Raw genomic sequence first — 26,066 nt, forward strand, 5'->3', positions numbered from 1 at the left:
TTTCCAGATGAAACCAGTTTCCAGCATTTAAGAAATGGAAGAGGAACACAACTCTGAAAATGGGTTGTAGCCCTTTGACCTCCATGTACTTGCTCCAAACTTGTGCACTGGTGGTGAGTGTGCCCCACACAGCAGAATATGGGGACTTGAAGTTTCTGTGGGTTCAGTTTTAGGGATCAAATGTCTGCCATTTGTCCAAGAGCTGGGTAAAGTCCCCTTCTGAGCTCTCAGAATCTTGGTCATGAGACACCAGAAGCCATGCGAGCATGAGAAGAGGTACTGCCAGGTGGTTCACCAGGTCGGGGAGCCATACCCCGTGCAGCTTGGTACCGCTGGACCAGAACTTTAGTCAGGGATGGGCTGCGCCCCACTAAATCAGGGTTTCTGAAGAACCGCCATAGGAAGAAGGGCCTCCTGGAAAAGGACTCAGCTGTCCAGGGACCACAGGCAGAGCCTTCCTTTCTCAGCCCCTAGAACTACCTTGAAATTCACCTGTAGCAAGGCACCTTGTCAGTGGACCAGCCAAAACCATGACTATTTTAAAAGATTTATTTATTTGAGAGAGAGGGAATGAGTGGGAGGGGCAGAGGGAGAAGGAGAGAGAATCTCAAGCAGACTATGTGCTGAGCATGAAGCCTGACACAGGGCTCGTACTCATGACCCTGAGATCATGACCTGAGCCAAAACGAAGAGTCAGATGCTCAAATGATTGCACCACTGATTTTTTTTCTTTTTAAATCACATCTGTTACCTATTGAACTCACTTTTACCCTAGGAAACAAATTGTAAAGCTTGAACAAAGCGGACTCACAAATTATGGGCCTTTCCAGCAAGGGTCCAATGACATACAAGGAAGCCCATCACAGGGCCAGCAGCACTCCTCGGGGTGCTTTGAAAAGTATGAATCAGTCGAGTCATCAGTGCAAGTCTAGGCATTATTTAATTGTCTTCCTCTCAGTCTTGTCCCAGAGAGAGCAGAAACCTAGGGCCATGTCTTCAGCTGATGTGCTTGTGCTGTAGGTAACCCAGAGTTCTGCCCGTGAATGGTTTCCGCAAGGGAGACGGGCAAATAAAATCAGCAGTCGACCCCTCATCTTAGCGGGAAATTCTCAGGCAACTCCAGAGAACTTCTTGATCAAACTTTTAAAATTATATTTTCTGTTTTACAAAAATGACACAACAGGAAATTTGCAAAAATAGGAAAGCACAAGGAAGAAGAACATTTTTAATTACTCCTAATGCCATCACTCAATAACACTTGTTAGCTTTTGAGAATGTTTTTCCTTTGTGTGTATGCATACGTGTGGTTTTTTTTTTTTTAAGATTTTATTTATTTGACAGAGAGAGATCACAAGTGGTCAGAGAGGCAAGCAGAGAGAGAGAGAGGAGGAAGCAGGCTCCCCGCAGAGCAGAGAACCCGATGCGGGACTCGATCCCAGGACCCTGAGATCATGACCTGAGCCGAAGGCAGAGGCCCAACCACTGAGCCACCCAGGTGCCCCCGCATACGTGTGTTTTATGCATAACAGATATACATGTATCTCTCTCTCTCTCTCTCTCTCTCTCCACACACACACACACACACACACACACACCAGCTGTACTCACATGGGACGCACAGGCACAGGGACATGCGTACACACACACACTGGAGAGCTCACTCTCTTGAGAGAATTTCCATTGTCATTTAGTGCCATTGCCCCGACTCCAGCTCATTCTCCTCCCATCTTCTCCCCTCACAGCCATGTCTGCTGAGGGAATGACAAGCAAAACCTAATTCAGAAGGGGAAAAGCTTGCCATGTGGAGCCCTCACCCAAGGGGAACTCTGAGCTCATGTGGCCAAACGCTGTGGGCAGGGGAGCCCTTGCTGACTTCTGGACCGTGTGGTTTTTGGCTTGCTCAGGCCACAGCGTGCTCTCCAGGTGGTAACCCGCTGCAGGGAACGCGGTGGGTGTGCGTTCCTGGGCAGCGACACCAGCCTCACCTGGAGACGGGCGTCACGTAGTTTCCTGGGAACACCCCAGAAAGCCCAGTCCTCAGGGATGTCCCCTTGAACCAGCCATCCTGACACTTCTCTAGGACACGGTACATCTCGCCCTTCCGCAGCTCCAGCTCGTCGTTCTTCTGGGGCTTGTAAGCATATAGCGCCAAGTACCTATGGGAAGAAGAATGGGGCCAAGGATAAATGATGGCTCGAAGGGGTGGGCATATGCCATCTGGCATCACCTAGGTCACAGCTGGGCTCATCTTTGGATGAGTCCCCCCAAAAGGAAGAGCTGATTCCTGCAGGGCTTGTGGCCACCATGCCTGACCTACTCTTCATGATAAATCACTACAGTGGCACAGGGAAGGGGGAGTACCCAGCACTGTGATTGCCCATCTAGAGAACCAGGTCCTGAGAGGTACAAGCAGGGAGGAGGCAGAGCTCGGCCTCTTACTCCTAGAGCCCAGGTCACTCCACAGCCCTATGTTGGCTGACCGGGGCAGGCAGACCCTCAGCACCACCCTCCTGTCCAACAGCTCAGTAAGCCTGTGTGATTCAACCAAAGTCCTGGAGGATGGGCCAGAACTAGATCACAGGTCTTTGGATCCCACCTTCTAAAGCCTGATGCCCCCAGCCAGAGAAAACTCTAGGGAAAACCAATAATGAACCATCCAAGTTTGGGGCTGGATTTTCCTCATTTTATCTAACTAGACCTGGCTTACCTGCCTGGTTCATTGACAGTCTGAGCTAGAGGAGACCCCAAAGGCCTTTTTAAAGAAAAGGCAGTCTAGTTAGGGAATTCTTGGTTGCATCCTTCCTTGCAATATTTGTGCCATGACTTATAATTTAAATTCTACTTTTCTCTTAAGTCTATTTGAAGACAAACCAAGAACAAACTCAGTGGTGTAAATCCTGGCCTAGGGTTTAGAAGCTGTGCCTGTAAGTTAGCCCATGACCCTGGAGGATGCCTCTTTTGTCACATACCTCATGATACCTCAATCTCCAACCCCACAGGGCACTTACTTTGGGATCTTGGGGAAATGGTTTTAAATTGATGGAGAGAACGGTATCAGGCAACCATGTTGCTCACAAGATCCAGGGGGAAAGCTGGTGAGGCTTCAGCTCAATGAGAAACAGCAGATGAATTTTAAAGAAGTGTCATCTCTCGGGTCTCCTACCAGGACGGACGGCTTGGTGGGCATGTTCACCCCTCCCAGGGCCATGGGGATCACAGGTCTGGGGATCTCAGGAAGGCCACCCAGAGCACTCTCCTGAACCTGGGAGAGGTCATCTTTCAGGAGGTGAGTACGGAAATGGGAATAACTCACTAGGGTTCAAGCAAGAAGAAAGGAGGCCCCCTGAAGTCTCAGAGTCCGGCTAAGGAACATGCTACAAAGAATGAGAACTTGTAAAGATGTCCTGTCCCTAGCATAAAGTCAAATAAGGTAAAACAACATAAAAGCTGCCCCCCCACCAACTCCCGACCCTAAACACTGCAGGTGCCTCTGCTTCATTCAATGGAGGCCTTGCCTGGTTAATTTCCTTTGTTTATAGGTCAACCCCCACTCCTCCCTCTTTCCTTAGGGATGAAAGGATGGCTTACATCTTGATTTTTCTCTCTGTTTGAAAAGATAAACACCAATGGCCAGGAAGGATTCAGAGCTTCAGGAAGGATAAAGGAAGCCATCTCTGGAGGGGACCCCCTTGCTTGTCATGGACAGAAAGATTCAGGTTTTTGAAGCAATGCCCAGGTGACAAAGAGAACCAGGGTGTCATCTGTTTTCACATCTGATGACTCGCAGGAGCTCTCTGATGGTGACAGAGGATGACCACAAACAGGAAAGTCATGTGACAATTGCGTTTGTGCCCCAGACCCTGGCTTGCCCTTTAACCTCTCAGGGGCGGCCTCATGTGGGGAGGCAAGGGCAGGATGAACACAAGAGGAAAGGAGAGTCGATGGCTGGGGCTGTGGGAGGCTTGTGAACAACAGCAACGCACGCCTTTTGTGCCTGCTCTCAAGGAAATGTAATTGAAGCATAAATCCTGTTTGCTTGCCTCCTTCTGTCTCTTCATGGGGCGAGAACAATCTCTTTGATTCTGTGAATACACAGCAGCCAGGAGCACAGTGCCAAGCTGGGGGTGACGGCACCTTGGGGTGTGCGTGCACGCAGCACAGACCTCAGCAAACAGTCACATTTCCTTGGTCAGGCAGGGAGGAAGAACACGCTGCCTTTGTTCCCTTCGCCCAGCAGGGGTGACAGGGGCCAGGCTCTCATCCCTGGCTTGGTCAACAAGGGGTGGGCACCGGCATGCACTGTAGCCACGCCTGGAGGCCCCCGGAGAGCAGTAATGCCACCACACGAGGCCCACCACTGGCCTGTGCCCTGCCAGCTGCCTCCTCGGACCCCAGGCCCAGGAAGGGACGATGTCCCACACACCTCGGGCACATCCTCCTCCTCCCTCTGGGCCCCCTGGGTGTCCAAGGACGGGGCCGGCAGGCCAGCACCTGTGTCCTCAAGTGGTGCTCCACAGCTTCCTGCCTGCCTGGGCTCTGCCTGAACAAAGACCCCTTTTCCAAAGGCTGCTTTCATGTGCAGAGGTTCAAGACTGGCCAACCTCCTCAAAGAGGGCATCATGTTGGAGAGTTTAAAGGCCCCACTCTTCCACTCTGATCTCCCCGGTCGCAGGGGATATGAGGACTCCTAAGCCGTTGAGTCCTCCCATGACAGATCATCCTGTCCTCAGCCAGGATCCTGCCACTGGGAAGCCAGTCTAGCTCCAGAGGATTGCGACAGCCCCGGCAGAGAGAGCCCAGTCCAGCCTGGAGGATGGGGACCGCGAGTATGCATCTCCAGCTGGGGTTACCAGCAAACCCCGGCTCAGGGCAGCTCTACACCAATATGTCCCTCGATATGCTAAACTTGCCCCGATGCTCCCCTCTATCTGGAGCTCTCCTCTGTGCCCCTGCTGCCCTCCACTCCCCACTACACTGTACCCTCCACGAGGGTAGAGGTTTTTATCTGTCTTGATCACTACTCTATCCCCAGGATCCAGAATGCGTTTGGCATCGAGTAGACGCCCAATAAATTCTTGTTTTATAAAAGAAGGATAAAACAGGGGCTCTGGTATTGAGATGAAGACGAAGACTGCTGAAGGGAAGTGTGTCTGTGTGTGCCACTGCATGTGTGTGGGCTCATCCTAGAAACAGTTCTGTACAGCCCCAAGGTCTGCCGGCTGACCTCGAACACAAAAACAAGCGCAAACATGTACCAGCTTTCCTCATTGGGGAGGCTGGTATGGAGATGGGACTGTGCCAGGAGGGGATGGGTACCATGGGGAGGCAAGAAAAGGCAGAAAGGACGGGGCTGCAGTGTACTGGTGTCTCAGCAGTGAGGAGAAGAATGAAAAGGAGAAGCAGAGGGTGAACCACAGGACAAGAGAGCAGAGAGACCTGAGTCTGTCCAGGAGGGAGCTGAGCTGTCCTAGAGAACCCAGACAGACAGAAGCTGGCAGAGAAGGCAGTGAGCTGGGGGAGGGAGGGAAACAACCGAGATTTGAGAGGTGAATCAAATAGGGGAGGAGAAACAGGAGTTTGAAAAGCTTCTATTAACATTATTTCCAAACCAGTTTGTCCAGCTTCTGGGGGATCAAGGAGCCCTCTGAACAGGGGCCTGTGGGTGGCCTAGGGAATGGAGCTTTGATGAGGGACTGTCTCTTCACCCCTCCACCTATCTTTGCAGCCCCTGGGACCAGGGTGACTTCTGCGTGCCACCTGCACCGTCCACCTGCTCAGTGGACATTGAAGCTATGGACGGGGGACACCTGCCCAGTCATGCGCAGCCCTCCCAGTGAGCGGACAGACCCCAGGCAAGCCTGTAAGGCTCACGTTGGCTCAGCAGCCCAAGGCACCTGCACTGGCCCACAGCATTCTCAGTGAGTGACGTGCATTAGCACCCAACTTCCACAGTGGGGGAAGCACACTGCAAATCTTAAAGACCAAGCAAGTGTTAGCAAGTGCGATAAATACCCCAGGAGCCATCGGAATTGACAATCATGTTCGAGATCCTGGGGGAGCAGCCATCAAATAATTGAAAGTTAACTGTCTTTTGGGAAGGAGGCGACTCTCATTCCCTGAACATTTGAGGATCTCCATGACATTAAATAGAACAAAGACTTTGCATTCAACTCTTAGCACAAAAAGGGAGTTTCCATCCTTCCCCATCAAAACAACAATGAAGAAAAAAAAAGATTCTTTACATCATAGGCCTCAAGCCACCCTGATTAAGTCTTTTAAGTCAGAAAAGTCTTCTATCAAACTTCCATTGTTATTTCAAAGGAACACAGAATAGTTCCTGATGACAAAAACAGGAAAAAGACCAAACCTGGAGATGAATGTGGCGGGACACCGCTGCCCCGGCTGTCCGACTGGGCTAAGCGTGTGGGTGTACCGAGCCCTGGAGCAGGGGTACCGACACCAGCGCCACAGCCCGCCTGTCACACGCTCTAGCATGGGACCTGCTGACAGACAGCATCACGGCCGTTAGTTTGCGAACAGACAGGCTTGGATCTCGTGCTACCTTGAGTCTCTTCACATGGGAGATCTGGATTCTTAGCTGCGGAAGCTGGTGTTTCCTTCACAGTTTCTGGTCTTCTACTCATTCAACATTCAGTGGACAGGCCTCTTTGGGGGCTAACAGTGTCATTTCCAGGAATGCCATCACCTCCAAGGGACGACACACTCCTCTTCTTCAAAACACGTCTTTAACTCTCAGCTGTACCTCAAAAACTCTAACTGCACCTTCTTTATAAGAGGTCTGTCCGGTAGCCCTAAGAACAGTCATGCCGTGGGCCACCAGCCCGGCCGGACGAGGGCAGGAGCGCAGATGTCAACATCTCACAGGATCTTGCCTAAGCCCCATGTGAACTTGTTGCCAGGGTGAACCTCACATCACAGCTGAGAAAACGAAGGCTCCGAACGGTGAGGATCTGTGTTTCTGCAGCGACTGGGAAGCAGGCGGGGCTCTACGTCCTGCCAATGGGCAGGGCACCACGAGAGGCCGTGGGGGAGGCTGGCGGGCCCCGCCGAGGTCAGGCTGGGCCAGGCTGGGTTCTGGAGCCAGGGAGCTCCTGTGGCCACGGCACGGGGAGGCACTGCTCTGGTCTGCCTCAGGACACTGATGCACGTGCTCTTTCCATCTTTATTTCCAGTTTGTTCTGTGGACGAGTGAGCTCTCCTCTAGTCTCAAAACTTCAAGTCTGGCCTCTAGGTGTGCGTTGCTAGGGGAACTGGAATGTAAATAAATCTGACTTCACCTTGAAAAATCTCTGCCCCTCCCACTTCTTTTTCCTTTGGGTGCCTCAGAGAGAAAAGCAGAAGCAGATGGCTGTGCAGGTCCTCATTTCTGCACGAGGTGTCTGTAGATGTCCCTGGCCCAGGGCTCATGCTGGGGAGGGGCACTGGGAGGGGTGGGGGGATCCGTTTTCTTTAGGGATGGCCCCGCCCACGGCGAGCCAGACACCTCCCGCCCTCCTGGTCCTTGCTCTGCGCACCAACAGCCACAGCAGTGCCACTTCCTCGCTCCCTCTCCGCCCTTGTCCCCTCTGCAGCACACAGCCAGAACGGCCTTGCTGACGGTCTCTGAGCTGGCTGGATACCCCACCCCAGTGCTCAGAGTGCCAGGCCGGTCCTCCTGGAGCCTGCAGGGGCCATGCAGGCTGGCACGGAAGAGGCAGCCCCCATACGGTCCTCATCCTCACGGTTCCCAGGGCCCACGCTCACTTTTTATTGCTTCAGAAGGCCTCTTCAGCTCCACACAGACTTCCACGACAGCTCAGGGTCATCTCAAAAACATGTGTGGGTCAGACAGGGACGGCTCCCGCAGGCCCAGAAGTCACTTCACACACAAAGGTTGGTACTAAAAATACCTTATTGAAGGCAATCGTAGAAGAATGTGGTTCAGAGAGCCTTCTTTCCCACCATCCTGTGGGTTATATGGGGCTTTCAGGTTATACTCCTCCTCCAGCCTGAAGGGGTGAGCCTGAGGGTGGGCGTCAGGCCCCCCACCTCCTCCCCCGGGGTGCTCTTGGACGGAGGGCATGCACATGGAAGCATCCGTCAGCGGTGGCCCCTCAGCCTGGCATCACACACTGTCTGCTTTTACCAGCAGCCTCCTGGACATCTCCAAGGACACTGTCACTCACCCGCATCACTTGCTCATTTCTGTAGCAAGATGTTCACTTGTGTTAATTATCTACAGTTTTCTTCAGCTCTAATCAAGGAGTGAATTGAAGTATTTTAGTGCCTTCATTAATTTCACACCCTTTCTCCTCTATATGGCTTGCTCATGTTTCTTCTAGAATAAGTAAAAGATTCTTTTCAGTTACTCCTGTGAAGCGTTCTGCTCTTGCCCTTTTGGTTACCAGGGTCGCAGCAGCTCAGGTTAGCAAGTTGACTGTACCATTCGACGGATGTCTACAGAATGACGGCCATGTGTGGCCAGGTGGTGGAGGAGACTGCCCCAGGAGCACCCACTCTGGGGAAGGTGGAGACAGCACAGGTGCATGTCAGGGTCTGCAGGGGATGCAATGGGGTCAGGGAAGAAAGCCACTGAAGTCTCCTGTAGGAGGTGGCAGCCGAGCTGGAGAGGAGTGAGCTGATGCCAGCTTGCAGACAAGGCTGACTGCAGGTGCACACTCTTCGGGAGGAGAACAGGGAGCATTTGGGGAAATGTCACGAAGCCATGGAGTGGCCAGCCCTTCACCCAGGACTTCCAGTCCGCAGGCAGCCCCACTCCCTTCGCCCCACCCTCCTGGGCTTTCTCTGGCTCCCATGAAGCAACTCCCAGACCTCACAGGTGGCATACAAGCAGTCACATACTTCAGGAGGCTCTTGGGTTTCCCCCAGGGGTAAACTGTACCCCTCTGTCTGTGGAAGTTTCCTTCCCAGATGGTGAGCTGCGCTCAGGTTTCTGAGCGAGGAGGCTCTCAGAGCCCACAGCTCTGCCTGCCCTTGGCTCACAGGTACGCAGACCCACAGGCACTGGGACAAACAGGGAGCAGCGTCCGGCTTGTGTTGGCCCACCTGACACCTGTGCATCTGCCCCTCCAGCAGGAGAGAGTCCTCAGCACAGCCTCCAAGAGACTGGCTCAGCCCCCTCCCCTCTTCCTGCCCCTTTGGTCCTCACTTCCCTGTCTGGCTCTCAGACGCCTGCATTAAAGTGGAGGGGAGAGTTTTAAGCCCCAGTCTGAGTGGGCCTACTCACAAGCGTACTGTAACGCTGTAGCACTTCCAGATGGACCTTCCCTGACCTGACACTTGTTTTGGTCCCTGGGAGGCACGCTGGCTCATGCAGACGAAACACAGCAAGCCCAATAGCAGGGGTGGACTTTGGGTGGCTTCCCAACACTATAAAAGCTAGCAGGGAGGGCACAGACCCCACAGATCTGAAGACCAGTAGCCACCTCCATGCACTGCATGGGCAAACTGAGACCCCTTTTCTGTGTTTCAGGGCCACTGGGTCCCTGAAAGGCCGTGCCAGCACACACCTTTCTATGCTAGGAGAAGGACGTAAGACCTTCCTGCTACCTAAGGCAGAACTGAGGGGTCCAGTCTTTTAATCACGTGGGCTCGTGACCCAGGCATAGGACCTGACCTGTGGTGGTCAAACCCACGTGCTACGAGGATTACTGAATGAGGGCCGATGGGAGGGACTGCAGCACTGACTGACCTCAGCCCACACCGTGGGGCACTCCCCGAGGCCCCGGGGTCGTTCCCATGTGCAGACCCCCAGCTCCCAGTGGCATACTTGCTGCTGCAGCTGTTTTTTAGAAGGCAGCTCTTCTCACGTTCAGTCTCAAACTTTTGCACGTGACTTGTGTTCGCTTTTGGAATAACAGTCAGATAAAGAGCAACCATGGTTCCCCCAGAGACCTGTTACCATACCCGTGGGACGGCTGACTTGTTGGAGCTAAGGAGGATGGGCAGGCTGGTCCCCTACTTGCTGGGTTGAGGTCAGCCTCATCTTCTCCTCCCTGGGAATCAAATTAAAACTTGTGATTTCAAAGGTCACACTCTCAAAATGGATCCTGTGGAATGCTGTACGGGGTGCCCCTGCCCCGGAGCTAGTTCCACAGCCACAGTGAGCTCACGTTTAACTCTCAACAGACAATCCGGGTCACACCGGTCATGACTCATCTGTTGCTCAGACGTACTTGCCATCTTTTCAACGACATTATCTGACTCATCAGTTTCCCTTCTGTTACTCAGATGAAAATCTCCACCCAAACAGGAACTCTGTGCTCTGGGGGGAGGTGGATGGGGAAGGGGGCAGGGGGCTGGGAACTACAGTGGCCTCCTCACTTTCCAGGGCAGAGCAGGGACAAGAGAAAGAGGTCACTCCATACTTATACCAAATTAAAAAGCCTCCACGACACAGAAGGCCTGGGCATGGCTGAGGCCTCAAGTATATACTCACAGTACTCTTGGACTGCGTTCATAACCTTTGGGTCTCAAAGACAGAGCAGCCTTCTTGGTGGCTGATCTGATGTGTAAGAGTCAGAGGCTTTGGGCTGATACCAGAAGCCCTCTGCACCCTGGATGGGAAACCATTGGCCATCAGAACAAGGAAAAAGTTACTGAAAGAGCCTGTGTGCCAGGCATTCTTGTGGGGGGGACCCCAAAATGAAACACCTGGGCATTGTCCTTGAAGAGCTTCCTGTGTCCTGCCCCTCATTTGGGCAACCACATTAGTGCCTCACAGTCTCCTGGGGATGCTGGTCTGCTTCCTCAGGGATGGGGTCCTGCATCCAGTTTTTCAAGAAGAGCAAAGTCCTTCCCTGTTCCTCCTTGGCCCTCCCAGGTATGAGTGGAAGCCATTGGTGCTTATTAGGACACCAGGTCAGAAGATAGCACCTTCTGTCCAATGATGGTGAAAAGTTGAATTTCAACCTAGAGACACCTAAACATAGCTTACTAATCTATATTCCCTTCAGGAAGCTAGGTAAAAAATAGGTAAGTCTTGATTTCCTTTTGTTTCGTTGGTTGTGGGAATAACGCAGTCACAGCATGGGCAGATAAAGGGAGATGCTCAGGGATTTCCTATCTGCCAAAGCTTCTAGGAAACCTTCTGAAGCTTTGCAACTTACTTTTTCAAGAGGCATTTTTTGGGTTTGTTTGTTTTTGTTTTTCGCTTGGAATACCTTCTGTTTGGCAAAAGGGCAGGTTCTAAGTGTCCTTTTGACCAGCACTGGGGCTGTGGGATGATCTACTTTGCCATATTGTTTGCCAGATTCATATTCTCCACCTCAAAACATTCATTCAAGTAACTGAGCTCATTGCCAAATAAAAGAGTAGAAGGCAGTCTAATTTCTCAGCACACTATTTAAATGGAGAATTTTTAAACGGCACGTAGCTCTTAAGAGCTGTGATTTGACAAGAGCAAATTTTCTAAACAAGATAAGCGTCTCGCTTCCTGGCACTGATTCATCTGGTTCTATTTGGGGATGACGTGCAGCTGCGATGATATAAGTTGCCAGAACCGTGGGGCAGTCGTGGCTGCGAAACACGGAGCTACGTCTGAGCACTGGGTAACTAGCCACTGCCCCGGGCTGACAAGACCGCCTGCCGCTCGGGCCCCCACTGCCCCCTCACCCTGTCCTCCCAGCCCCCCGAGAACATCCCCGTGCTACGGCTGGTGAGCCTTGGCTGGCCAGTGCCTGCGCCCCTCAAAATCTGAATATCCCCCTTCTTATAAATGTCCCGGGGACAGTGACATTGAAAGAACCTGCTAGACTTTTGTTTTCCACACTCTCTTGTCAGCAGTATTGCAGGATGCAACTAAACTGACTAGTTGACTAACTGACTAGTTGACTAACGGACCGGTTGATAACAAATCAGAAATCCTCCAGAAACCATCCGTGTACATGCTAGCAGAGGTGGGAGGGAGGAGCCAAAGGCACAGGACCCCGAAAACAGAAAGGGCAGCTCACACGTTGAGGGGCAGCTGGACTTTGGGAGTGGTGCCTTGCTGTTCAGCCGCTGGGGCGGGTCCGGGCGAGGAAGAGGAGTCCTGGAAACAGACAAGATAGGACAGGAGTGAGTTGACAGGAGGCTCCTGCCCCAGGGAAGAGAAAGGCAAAGTCAGGCTGAAGCCCAGAGGCACCTGTTCTCCCCTCACCGGCCTCACCTTCCAGCCTTCAGAACTCTCAAGTCCCACATGTCTGGGTTTTTTGTTGCTCCTGCATTTGCCAAAGAAGACCCAAACAAAGCACGATGATCTTGCTGAGGGGATTTTTGCACAGAGAATCCTGGAGACCCAGCCGCAAAGCGCAATGCTGTCCCCAACCCCTCACCACCTGCCTTGCCCGTCCTGCCTCAGCCCTCCCCAAGCAGCACCCCTCTTCCTGGGGAGAGGTATTGGATGCCACAGTGAGTGGAACTATGTCCCCCCAAGAGATGCCCAAGCCGTAGTCCCCGATACCTGTGAAGGGAACCTTGTTTGGAATAAGAGTCTCTGAGGATAGTGTTTAAGGTAAGGATCCTGAGATGAGACCACCCTTGATTACAGTGGGCCCTAATCTGGTGCCGAGTGTCCTTCTAAGAGACAGGAGAACAGAGATACCCAGAGGGGAAGAAAGGCCATGTGAAGACGGAGGCTGAGATGGCAGTGAGGCCAGGGATCCAAGCAGCTAGAAGCTGGGAGAGATTCTCCTACAGTCACCAGAAGCGACCAATCCTGCCAACTCCTCGATTTCAGACTTCTGACCTAAGAACTGATAGAGAATCACTTTCTGGTGCTTTGAGCGCCCCCGGTTTGTGGTACGGTTAGAGAAGCCCCAGGAAACTGGTACAGATGGGGGTGTCTAGGGGTGTCAGGAGGCGGGTGGGATCCATGACCCTCAAAGCTGAGGGAGCCAGGGGTCTCCTCCCTTCCTAGAGGGTCGCTTTTAGGCCCCCCAACAAGGGACAAGGATTCTAGAGGGAACTGCATCCAGAGGAACGGGGAACCAGGCAGGCCTAGAATAAGCCTCAGGAGCGGCCCATGCCACCAGGCAGGTGGGGGAGTGGGTTGCGGGGGGCCTGCCCATTGCTCTGACTGGCAGAGATGGACATGACAGCAGGTGTAGTCCTCAGGTGGGTGAAGGTCACTAGAAGCAGAAATCACCAAGATGGAATGAGAGAGGCCCCGGCAGTTGCTCTGGGTCAGCAGGACCACCATACAATGCAAGGGACCCTTTCTTGCTTGCGTGGGGGCTGAGGGCCGCATTTCTCATGAACTCGCTGACCAGTTCTGACCTTGCTCCGCTGATGAGCTCCGTGTGCGAACGGCAGCCTTGCCAGACAGTCAGCTGCCCTCCTCAGCAGACCAGGAAAGGTACAGAGACCACAGCACATCCACACCTCTGAGAAGCCAGAAAGTCTACCTCTTCTTCTTATTTGGACAACGGGGTGCCGGCAGAATGAGAATGTGCAAGCATGTAACTTCCCTCACATCTCCCAGGCAACTCCAAGTCTCACAGGAGTCCCTCCTGTGAGAGACCACTTTGATTTTCAAAGGCAGCCCCTTCATGGATTGCGTCCCTACGGCTGACACACAGACGCCATGTTTCCAGAAAGCTGCGTGGGAGCTAGGCTGAACAGAGAGAGACTTCTTGCTTGCTCGGCACAGCAGCCAGAGGAGACGGACACCACTAAAGGCTCAGGACCATTTCCTTTCAGGAGAGCTGCCGGGGGAGCTCACCACAGCTGGCCAGGACTGTACAGAGCTTCAGGCAGGGACCAGAGGCCCTCCACAGGTGTGGCCTCCCGGCTCCAGGTCCCCCCGGGTGTGGAGGACCTGCAGCTCTCCTTGTATGGCCCTGGGAGAAAGGTCAGGGCCCTTCGTTCACTCCCTAGAGTGGGCGCGGGGCAGGGGTGGTGAGTTCGTGGGAAACGCCCCTCTTGCCCCTCCATGCAGGCAGAACTGTGTGTGATGGGCAGCCAAGGTATAGGGTTGCTGTGGTCGGATGGAGCCTGTTCTTGGTGCTCACTAACCTCTGCTGACCACCTGTCAGGACCGGCTCAGGGCACAAACACAGCCTCTGGCCCCAGTATGGTGCTCATACTGGGGGACAAGCTTTGCACGTGTCATGATAGAGGCAGGGCCACAGGAACACACTGCAGGGACGTCAACCTGGGGGCTGGGGCCAGAGAGGGCCTCTGTGAGCTGCACGCAGGCCTGTGAGGTGTGGTGGTGAGGGTAGGGTGGGTGAGGGAGGAGCAGAGGCCTGCCAGGCAAAGGCTGGGCGAGGCAAGCTTGGCCTGCTTGAAAAGGCTGGGAAGAGGAAAGCCTGGAGGAGGGACAAGCGGGAAGCACCTAAGGATGGTGGAGGCAGGCTGTTCATGGATCCCTGGGCTACCATGAGGGTTCTGATCTTTACCTTGAAGGCAAAGAGAGGCGATGGGAGAAAGGCAGAGGTGAGACCAGACCCATGTCTTACAGGGACCCCACAATGTGGCAGAGCAATTGGCCTCAGGGACAGAAGGAAAACCTTGCTGGCGTCTCCAGGCCCAGGGAAGCAAGTGTTTCTTTCCAAGGGGAAGCCGTCATCAGCCATGCTGACTACTGCCCACAGGACAAGGAAACTGGGGGGTGGGAGGATCCCTTCAATATGGGGACGTAGGCACACCCAGCATGCTTAGAGGGCTGGCGGTGGTAGCTGTGGGATGACTCATGCTCCCTGCCCCTGGCTTCCCAGGACATACAAATGACCTGGGTCTGGTAGGATTCGTATTCTCTGCAGCCGAAACCAAGAGTCGGACCCTTAACCAACTGAGCCAACCAGGCGCTTCCTCTCATTTTAAAAAAGTTTTCCATCATTTTAGTATCAACAAGTGACTATGGTTTTCTGATACATTTTCTAAGTAATATAAAAAGAGTTAACAGGGCTTAATCATTTGAGGACTGTTTTAAGATCACACTGGTTGACGGTGATTCCATGATTCCCTGGATTGTACGCATGCCATCTATGTGGTGATGCCAGGAGTGGACAAGAGAGGACCCTGGGGGTGACCCTTCAGATTGGCTACGGGTGACTGATGGCAGCAGCATGCAGGCAGAAGGCCATCAGCTGAGCCACTGAGACACCTGGTCACTGGCTTAGGTGGAGCCCAAAGCCAGGACCCTGCTTCCACCAACACTCCTCCTGTCCAAATAAACTCTCCTGAAACAGCCAACCAGTCCAAACCAGCCGCTCACATGCCAAGTACTGCTGACCCAGTGTGGGGATTGCTCTGAGTCGTGCTGTACCTGGAAGGCAGTCAGCCCGGGGGCTCTACTCCCCAGGACCCTTGACCAGCTCAAGCCCGAATCCAGCAGGAAGCAACAATGCATGCAGCCAGGAAAGACAGAGAAGATTGATTTCCATCTGCCAGGCAGTGGGGAGGCTGTCTGGGACTGTGCTTGTGGCATTCAGGCTCCAGACCCCATCTTTGTTGGCGTCTGCCAACTCCTGGGGACCAAACATAGGACGCTCCATGCGGCAGAGGGTCAGGAGGCTCAGGGAGGCCTAGGGGGCTACCCGGGTACATGGAGCCACCTGAGACGTGGGTCAGCACCTCAATAAAGCCAGAGGGGAGGGGCCTTCTGACAGGTTTGCTGGAAACCTGGTCTCTAGTTGAAACTCGGTATGTCTAATGCTATAAAGCAAATACAAGGGATCGCACAGCAAACCAGTACTTGGAGCTCCAATGGAGCAGCCTAGAGAGAGCACACTTGTGAAAACGGTTTTTCTCAAAGGTCAAGATGGAAAGTATCGAGGACTAATGTGCCCCAGAGTGTGTGTTCCTGTCTCCCTCCTCTGTGCAATGCAATGCAGAGCCCAAAGCAAAAGGCCTTTCACGGTGTCCACCGAGTAGTGACCATGCCCGTTGGGGCTCGGTTCTCAGGGTCCTAAAAACTGAATAGTGTGACTTTCTGATCAAGATGGGGTTTCCATCCATCCTACTCTGAATCAGATCTTCCTTTTTGTTACTATTGGTAGGAGCTGATGAGAAATGTTGCTGGGGCCAGGGGGTGGATGGGGTGACCCCCACTGACTGCTGAGCTGTGGATGACTGAGGACCACACGCCCAGCAGAGCAGAACGTAACTGATGAGATCTTGGAGCCACTTGAGGAGCCCCAAGAGGCAGCCAGGCCACTGCTACCCGCTGGCAGGTATCATAGCAAGAAGGGGCTCTCCTTTAAGTGATTTTGATTAAAAATTCATGAGCACAGTGCATCCCACCAGGTTCCTCATCATCAGCATCCTCCCAGGGCCTGGGAGGCACAGTGTTCAGTAGAGGCACGGTGTTCAGTGGAGGCACTGCTACACCAGTGGAGGCAACTGCTACACCGTTGCTCCTTGAGCACACGGCACAAACGAAGTTCAGTTTGAGACTGATTTAATGCAACACCAGGGTGTCCTGGGCCTCTTGCCCTCCAGCTCTGACCATGCCAGACTGGGCTTTCTGGGCCTTGGGACTGAGGCCTGGTTCCTCCTAGCCAAGAGCCGCATTGCTGATATTGCTTTGATTTTTAATGGCTTAATTTAAGTGATTCTGGCCTTAAGGGATTAGTGAAGCCTTGGCAGGAGTGAGAGAAATCAGGCAGGGATAAAAATAAGGAAGGAGAAGCCGGTACAGCTGCGTTCAGATAAAAATAATTGGGAGCACAGCCCTCGAAAAGACATTCTTCCCATCTCAGAGGTCAGCAGGTGGACATCTCTACTGTGACTTCAAAGCCCAGCCCAGCCTTGCGCACCATGGAACCACGCCACTGCTCTGTCTCAAGGAAGGTCTGCGGCTCTGATAAAACAGGTTCACGTCATATTCTTCTTGGGTGACTCTAGAAGGGACATGAGCTGGTGTTCAGCCCGGGCAGGTGAGTGCACCCCAGTCTGGGGACGCCAGCCAACACCACCAGGGACCTGGTAGTCCAGCAAGCCCTTTGGGCCTAATGTTCAAAAACCAGAGTCCATGACCTTTGGACAGGAGCCCAGTGTATGTGGGGTCAGCCGGCTGCGGCACAGGTCAGACATGATGCCCCATCAGATGGAACTGACCACGGTGTAAGCAAAGAGCAGGACAGCATGCCAAGGGGCCCAGTGCTGTTGTTCCCTGGAGCCACGCACACACAGTGGCCTCCGAGGATACGTACCTGTTGGGAGGCCGGGGCCAGGCAGACTATGTAGTCCCATAAACAAGGCACACTTCCCCCCTTCCTGGCCTCCTTTTGCCGCCGATAAAAGACAGACCCACCGGGACTGCACAGGTGAGGAGCTCACAAACCCCTGCAGCAGAGAGTCAGTAAAACCTGGACTGTTACTTCTCATGGTGCCCTGTGCCCCGCACATCTTCCTGTGGTTTCTGGCCTCTGCCACTTGGAAGCCCAGTGTCAGGTTCTGGCTGCTGTTCTGTGGCTGTGGATCCCTGATTCTAAATTGTCAGGTTGTTACCAGACACCCGAGGCCCAGAGCTGCATTTTAATGGGGCCCCTGAGCCATACTGGAAAGCGGGCCATTTTATTTTCCTGTCGGGACGAAGAAGAGGGAAAAGGGGGGTCTGCGGTTGGCAGGCCGTATGGGGGCTCCAAGTCGCTTTCCTGGCCATGCTGGCACAGAATAAGACCCTGAGAAAAACATCTCCACGTTTTAATTTTTAATAGGAGTCCAGAAAACACTGTCATCACCCCAAGGAGCCATGAAATGAGCATGTTTTATTCATCACACGTTACCACTCAGGAACATGGAGTGTAAATCAGACCCTTAGGAACGTGCTTCCTAAAGAAAACTTTAGAATGAAACATTTATGGCCTGCTTCTCCTGCTTGGCTCCAAAAAGAGCTGCAGACAGCCTGCAGGGCCAGAGGGCCTAGGGGTGCCTCCCCAGCTCTGGCCCAGGGGACTCGGGCTGGGGAGGCCCAGCAGGGCCAGGCGGTGGGGGTGGGGGTGGAGCTGTGGCTGGGCTGGATGAGCTTACGCTGGCAGCTTGGGGTCAGAGGCTAAGGAGCCTGAACAAGATGCTTGGTCCCAGGAGAGAGAGAGGCCATGCTTCGTACCCACATAACCTCTACTGCTCTCTTGCAGGCACTCGGGAAAGGTGTCTGGCTGCCCAGGATGGAGGCCTCCAGGAGGCCTCCCTTCACCTCCAATGCAGCCCCCTGCTGTTCTCTCTGCAGGAGCTCTGATTCACTCACCAGCATCTGTCTCTAGCATCCAAGCTGCTGACTCCAGGCCTGGGGGTTCAGGCCCCTCACTTCGTTTCCATGGTCTGCTCAGGGGTCAATGGACTCACCCGCAGCTCCAATACGGATGCCCCCTGCTTTCGTGAATGAAGGTTTAATGGCACCCAACTACGCCCATCCATTTGCTGCTTGCTCCCAAGGACAGAAGTAGCTGTGGCAGAGACCATATTGCCCACAAGTCCGAACACTTATTATCTGGCCCTTTCCTGGAAAAGAGTTTGACGACCCCTGCTCTAGGTGGGGTAGGAGGAACCTCCAGCTTCTGCCCTCATCTTACTGGGCCAATATTAGGGATCAAAAAGCCACAGCTGTGCCAAAATATTCATAAGGCATCCCCAGAACATTCTTAAGGGAAAAGGCCAAAAAAAAAAGGTGGGCAGGATATGGGAGAATAGTATCCACAACATGGCTCCAGTTTAGCGAATGAAAATCAGCTTGCTTGATGGTCTTGAGGTAGGAAGGTGCTAGAAGCTCCTGTAGACATAGCTCCTTTCTCTGTGTGTCTTTAAGACCCAAGACATCTTTATCTGGCTTTGCACAAAGTGAACATTAGTCATATCCTAATGACCTGTCTGTTCTGCCTTCAAACAGAAGGTGCCTCCTATATAGGGAGAGGCTACAGAAGGGACAGGCTTTGAGAAACTCTTCTGTTCAACTCTAAGTCAGTGTGTCTGTCCATCCATCCATGCCTCTGCGAGCCCCCTGCATAGAGGCTCTGTGCCAGGCACCAAGGATGCAAAAGGGACAAACAGACCTGTGTTAGTGAAGCTCACAGGCTGTGGTGCCATTAAGAGAGCTGGTGGCTATCCCAGCCTGGCTGTGCAAGCTCAGGGTACAGGAGGAAGGCTGGTCAGGGGAGACCACAGGAGTCTCCTACCCCTCACTGGGTCTAGACGATGCCTGGGGGTGAGGTGTACTCTGGGAAGTGTCTGGGGCTGGATGGGGCAGTGGGTGAAACAGCTAGGAGATCAGGGAGGAGGTGGGAAGGTTCTGAACATCCCATGACCCTCCTGCCAAGAAACCATGAGTCTTGAGGGGACATGGAAGACCCTGAAGGAAGCTGACCTCAGTGAGCGTTGTTGCCTGTTCTTTCCTCCTTTCGTCTTGTTCCCTTCTAGAAGCAATGTCACCCTTCCTCCTCTGACCTGCCATGCCCTTCCCTTGGGCTCATCTGTCGTGCTTCCTACTTTCTAGCCTCCATGGCATGGATCTATGTTCTGGTCTCCTGGTGGGCTGGGTGGGTCCTAGACTCTGGGGTCCATGAACTTGGGGTCCTGAACCAGGTTCTCTGAACCTGGCATGGGCTGCTGCTGTAACAAAAGTTCACCAAACTTGAGAGGATGGACTGGGGGAACCAGCAGCTCACCTGCATTCCTGGACCAGCATGTGCCTACCCAGAGCTCGTGGGCACTCAGCAGGGACCTTCCCTTCTCTGTCCCTCCCTCACCCAACAACAGATGGCCTGAGGCACAGACAGAAACTGTGGCTGCAATTCCTGTCTTGTCATAGCAGCAAGAGAAGCCTGGTTGGCACCTGAGACCATGGATGAAAAACCTGGCAGCTGATGAGAACAGCCAGGCCACGGTTCTCTGTCCCCACCTTGAAGGCACAGCTGTATGTCATGGACACAGCAATTCTCAGATTTGCAAAAGAAAGCTCTCCTCACGCAAGGTCCTCAAGGATGGGATTTTTAAATTCATCCCATGTTCCCTTGTTACTGTTTTTTTGGATCCTTTGAAAGGCATGGAGTTCAATGTGTAACTTTCTGAAAATGTTAACAATAAGCAGCAGTTCTCTGACCTGTGGGAGGGGGTGTGCCGGAGCTGGAGCTGGAGGTAGGGGTGGGGGTGGGGGGCCTCCAGGCTGATCGGGAACGCAGATACCATCACTTCCTCCAGGCTGCCCCCAGCGCTGCCTTGGGACAGAAATGAGAGCCAGCCAGCAAGAGCAGCTGGCAGAGTGTCTCCAGCCTGCCCCTGTGATGGCAGGTGGGGCGAGGGGGGCATCTTAAAGATGCCCTGGAAGCTTCCAAGTAGAGTTCTCCTAATTACTTCTCAGATGCAAGAAGGCACTTGAGGGGTGTTCCCTTTGGATATTTTTCCTGCTCAATTTCAAACGCTTCCCCGTCCATGGATTTCAAAGGGCCTTTTCCTAATCTCTGGGGTTTCTGTTTGCTTAAGAGAAGTTGATTTGTAAGCCATCCAGCTCGGACGCTGAGAAACACTCGGGGTCTGGGGAAGGCACCTGTTCCTGGCTGGACGGGGTCAGCCTGCGTGGGGTCCTGGCCCTGCACGGACAGACAGAGCCCGCTGGGGAGCCCTCCCCAGACATGGGGTGTTAGGCCCCACAGAACCTGTGTGCACCCACAGGCAGCCCCACAGCCACTAGCACCAGAATGCTGGCTTCGGGACTTCAAAGGGCCGGCCCTTCCCATTGTCACTATCTGCAGAGTTCTGCCTCTCAAGCTTCCCAGCCTCCGTGTCAACATCTGCCAACAGATGTGGGGGTTCTGGGGCTGTGGGGTCACGGGGGCAGGTCTCCACTCCTCCTTATGGGCAGACTCTGTCTCCCCACCCTCTGCAAGGACAGGGGGCCTCTGCTCTGGTCGCCGCACTTCCTGCCCCTGCCATAGCGACAAGACAGTCCAAGCCAGAGGGCCCCAAGAGTTTTCCCTACAGAAGAGGAGTATCTTAGGTGCTGTGAGTCATGTGGTCTCTGTCATAGCTCCTCGGTATGGCCTGAAAACACTTACAGATGGGGTATAAATGAGCAGGGGTGGCTGTGTTCCACAAAACTGTACCAAAACAGGTAGAGGGCCAGACTTGGCCTGAAGGTGTCTGTTGGTGCCCAGGCAGAGGGTGCCATGGGCCAGAGCCCTGGGCTGCCTGAGATAGACATGCAGAGTGGCCAAGAAGGAAGCCTCTGAGAGTGCGGGGCTGCTTGTTACCGTAGCATAATCTGCCTCACACGGACCAATCCGGGGCACCCCAGACCTACAGGAAGCCATGGAGGTTACTCAGGCACTCTGGGGGGTGACCTAAGCCATTCTCTTGGTTTCCTGTTTGGTCTATGAGGAAATGGTTCTAAAATGCAAGCAATCGTCTCTTAGTTGGATCCAATGATCTCTCTAAGCAAATAACTGGGTTAAAAAAATGGGAGTCAGCCTGCATAGCCTGGTCTCCATCCTCTCCTGTGGTAACCCTCCCTCCCCCAGCAGAAAGGAGACATGTTGAGTGCTGTTTCATTATTTATGAGGAGCTGAGCTGACCTCTGACCTCTCCAAATGGCAGGGAGAAATAATTCATAAGGGTGCAAATGCAAGCAGGGCAGGCCATCTGAGGCTCAGCCAACCATGCGCCCCCGGGAGCCCCTTCGCTGGTCACCTTGCAGCTGTCCCCTCTCTACAGCCCTCAGGGAGCTGCTAACAGAGGGGAGGCCCTGTAGCACTTCGGGCATCACATTGTTAAGTGTGCAAGACCTTTCAGTCCACAGTGCAGAGGACACATACCCCATGCCCACCCTAGAAGAAATCGAACGGGTATGAGCTCTGCCACAGGTCAGGTGCCAGGATACAGGAGTGACTGACACCCAGTTCCCACCCTGAAAGATGCGAGGGTCAGGGAAGTGGCCAGATACACAAATGACAAAGGCCACACCTTCCATGATAAAAGTATGGAAAAAGTCCTACAGGCACAGAGGAAACAGGGGAATGAATTTGGTTGGTGGAAGGGTGTCCTGGAGCCATGGAAACCTCCAGAGGGGAAAAGACCACTTCAGATGGTGCTTTAAAGGGTGAGAAGGAATTAACTACACACTGCAGTGTCTGTGTGTCATGTGGGGGGTTAGGATGCAAGGGGGAAGAGGGTGAGCAAGAAACACAGTCAGGCTGGGCACAGGCAGCCTTCTCGGTGAGGGGGCCAACAAGCCGTGCTGGTGTGAAGCACACAGGGACAGGTCAGGACAGCCAGTGCAGGAGTGGATGGAGCCTAGGAGGGGGAGGCTGGAGAGCCAACCTGGGGCTAAGTCTAAAGGGCTCTGCAGGCCAAGCTAAGGAGCTTGGACTTTATCCTAAGGCAATGCAAAGTCTCCAGAAGCATTTGTGGAAAGATCAGCCTTAATACAGATGGATTCCATAGGAAACCCCAGAAGCAGGGAACTAGGAATCAGTCAATGCCATGTTGCTGAGGGTGCAGAGAAGCCTGAAGCAAGGCAGAGTGGGTGCCACGGAGAGAGGGACTCCATGGACGTGGCTGATATCGAAGTGCTTCACCATGTGCCCAGCCCCTTGCAGGAAAGCTGGGGCTGAGTGACCGGTGCTAGCAAATGACCTGTGCCTCTCTTCCTGCTGGAGGCCGTGTGCCGTAGGCAGCAGAGCTATAAGAGGAAGGAGGCGGGATGCCATGAGCATGCCATTCAGGAGGGTGGCCTGACCCACGGCACCGGCCCTGATGAACGCTCCCTGTGTTCAACCATACAGTGTCAGGAGTTGTTTGTGACTAATGCCATGGGAGAAATGCTTGGGAACTAGAGCTGACACCTGGTTGGAGGCTGAGGTGACAGGGAGAGCAGACTAAGGAGGATACAGGGTCTTAGCTTTGCGAGTTTGGATCAGATGGAATGGAGAGAAAGGAGGTTTGAGGACAGAAGAGAATGGCTGTCCTCTTCTGACATGGATTGGAATGAGGTACCTCTCCAGGGGAAGCCATCAGGCAGCAAGAGGAAAGAATTGATAGTTGAGTAAAGTGTAGGAAGGCAGAGTTTAGACAGTTTGGGGTTTAGTTGTTGGTTAGATGAGAACACCCGGGGGGCAGGCATAGGAGAGAAAGAAAAGCCCAGGTGAACGCTGGTGTTCATGTGGGAGCTGGAGGAAGAAAGTCCAGTGCAGGGGCAAGAGAACTGCTCACAACTTGGAGAAGGGTCCCAGAAACACAGGGAGGAGAGGCTTGCCCACAGCATCCAAAGCTGCTGGATGTCAAGAAGGAGGACACAGAGTGGGGACACAGGTCCTAGCTAGCTGGGTGTGGGCAGCCAGGGAGGAGGTAGTGGTTGGGACTGGAGAGCTGGGCATGTCCACTATGAGAAAGGAGAAGCTGGAAGAGGGAAGAATGAGTGGAATTTGGAGGAAACAGCCACGCTCCTTCCCTGGACAGTTTCACAATACATCTTCCACAGGTCAGTCTGGGAATCTGAGGCCTATGGGCTTGTTATTTAGGTCATTCTCTTTTTGGGGTCCAGAGAAAACATTTCTGTGAGGTGGCCATCCATCCTATGCAAGGTCCCACGATGAGTTTTGTGGGACCTAAGGGACCCACGTTTCCCATACAGAAATTAACTATAGTGGTCTTGGGTGATTGAAGGCAGGAAGAAATAAATGGACTACTGGTAATAATAAGGACAAAAAATAAGAGTAGGAAAGGCCTCCATGGGCAGTACGGAGAAGACAAGCAGGAGAGAGAAGGGCTGACTCCCTTGCACCTGCTCTGCACCTCCAGGAGGGACAGCAAGGCCGGGCAGAGGCAGCCACACGGCCACCTTCCCTCCTGTTCCTGCTTGCTCTGCCTCGTGCCTGTGCCTCTGGTTCTCTAGAACTCATCCCTGGGGTCAACTCTAGAGCCTTTGGGTTCCCACGTGGTGTGCTGAGACCTCATGAGAAGGCTGTGTCCGAGCGCACACTCTACGGTAAGAAAGGCCCACGGATTCCAGAACCTCCCAGGTTCCCCACCGTCCTGCTAAGCTCCAGACCAGGGCAGGACATGGAGTTGGTGCCTTCGAACTTGGGCCAAGGTCAAAGCCTTCTTCCTGTTCTGCTTGAGGACACCCTGCTCCAGACCTGGGCCAACCCTATATGACTGCAGGTTTCTCGTTTTCTCTTCCTCGTGGCCTCTTCTGCCTCTCAGGGCGAGCAGCAAGGGGTCTCAGCCGCAAGCCTCTTTTTGTAAAGGGCCAGAGAATGCGTACTTCAGCTCTGTGTTGTTTCTTTCTCTCCTTTTTGAAAACAACCCTTAAAAACATGCAGATTGTTCTTAGTGCCAGAGCCCTAGAGAAACAGCCCCCGTGGGTGTCACTGGCCAGCCTTGGGCCCAGCATGGCGTCTGGATGCACAGCTGACCCCCCGGAGAGCTTCTAAGAGCTCCACTGGTGATAAGACCCCTTTTTTGGCCCTCTCTCCCCACGCACAGGAGGACGCACCCCCTGCCTGTTGCTGTGACAGCATGCCGGGCCCATGCCTCGGCTTTGATGGGGGAGATAAATACCTCAGGCCTCAGGGAGCCGTGGTCTCTCTGGCAAGGGCATAAGAATGAGGCCTGGGAGCAGACTGGAGCCCAGAGCAGACTGGACCCGGAGCCCAGTGTGGCTTCCAGCATCCCTGCACATGGGCCTGGCTAACACAGCGCACCCACCTTCCCTTTCTGACTTGGGTTTCGCTGATAGGGTGGGCCCTGGGGCCAGAAGGTTAAAAGCCTCCCCTGGTGGCATGACACACCAATTAGGAACCAGGCGGCCAGGATCCCAGCCTACTTCGCATCTCCTCACTGTTGCCCTACCCTGCTTCCAGGCCTCTGGCACAGGCCCTGCACAGAGAGGACCACATTACGTTTCTGTACAAAGCCTCCACACACCACCCTCTGGAGCCCAGCAAAGGGAACAAAATGCTCTGGGATGACCTGTTGTGCCTGACTGTCCCATTTTTAGCACTTAAGTCCCTGTACCCCAGGACTTCCTCAGGGCCAGGTGTGACGGGATGCTGGTCACCCTCTGAGGACTCAGGGCCCAGGTCTAGGCCTGGCCAGTGGTACAGCTCACCATGTGGGGGAAGGGCAGTGGCTGGGGTCTGAGGTACGGGTGCTTCTCATTCCACACAATGAGCCGGGAGGTTCTCAAGGCCCCAGACCCAGGCCGTGCCCCAGACCAGCCACCTCGGCACTGTGGGGCTGGAGCTGTGCTGAGGGCATGTTCCAATCTCCAGGCCTCCAGGTGACAGTGACATGCTGCCAAGGCTGGACCTTACCACCCTGGATTCCGGGCAGGGTCCCTGGATTTCCCTGGTGGGTGCACGAGGCTGGGGAGCACACATAGCCTGGCCTGGATGTCGCTGGGGACAGACCAGTGGGTGGCTGAGAGTCAGGAGCAGTCACAGGCTTATGGGGATGCTCACTGAGCCGGCTTCATTCACAGGAAGTGTGGCTGTGGGCAGCGTGGTTGCCCCCACCCCTTCAACCACCTGTGGCCTTCTACCGCCGCCAGGGGCCAGTGCAGTGCACGGCACAGGGGGAATTTCGGAACAGAGCAGTGGCCAGAATTCATGAGGTCCGGGCGCCAGTGTCCCATCTAACACTCTGGGGCTGGTGATTCCTTCCCTGGTTCTCTGGGCAGCAGAGACAACCAACATAGCCAACAACACACCCACGGAGAAGAGGACAGCTCGTACTCTCATGTCACTGCATAGTTGCTCCATCATTTAACAGATGAGGAAACCAAGGCTCTGGGAGAAGAGATGGGACAGCTTTTCCAGGGTCAAGAGGTACAGGATAGTGTTGAACCTGGCACTCAGTGGCAGCTCTGTAGGTTCAGAAAGGCTCAGCCACTCACCTAAGGTGCACAGCTAGTGAGTGGAAGAGCCCAGGCCTCCACGAGACACCCAAGCCTGCAAGTTGCCAGATCCCAGACTAAGAGAGAACGGGAAGGAGACAGGGGACAGCCTTTACAGAGTCACTCTCTGCAGGGCCTGGTGGCCATGTTCCTTCTTCACCTCCCCAGGCTTGCGGTCAGTCCTGTATGTTTACACAAGAGGAAGCTGAGGGGTTAAGTGACGTCTGTATCC

The 26,066-nt window shown here is 53.9% G+C and overlaps 1 protein-coding gene across 2 annotated transcripts in view; it reads right to left on the reverse strand.

The window, feature by feature from the left end:
* LOC111155936 (SH3 domain containing ring finger 3) overlaps positions 1 to 26,066 on the reverse strand; it is a 358,242-nt gene that overhangs the window by 70,770 nt on the left and 261,406 nt on the right. For both annotated transcript variants that reach the window (XM_022516419.1, XM_022516420.1), the window contains exons 5-6: positions 11,973 to 12,052; positions 1,986 to 2,156 (exon numbers count right to left, since the gene is read on the reverse strand). In XM_022516419.1, coding sequence (XP_022372127.1) covers positions 1,986 to 2,156; positions 11,973 to 12,052 — 251 coding nt within the window. The remainder of the gene's footprint in view (positions 1 to 1,985; positions 2,157 to 11,972; positions 12,053 to 26,066) is intronic.

The sequence above is a fragment of the Enhydra lutris genome, unplaced genomic scaffold (genome assembly GCF_002288905.1).
Source record: "Enhydra lutris kenyoni isolate GAN:26980312 unplaced genomic scaffold, ASM228890v2 scaffoldscaffold44, whole genome shotgun sequence".
Lineage (NCBI taxonomy): Eukaryota > Metazoa > Chordata > Mammalia > Carnivora > Mustelidae > Enhydra > Enhydra lutris.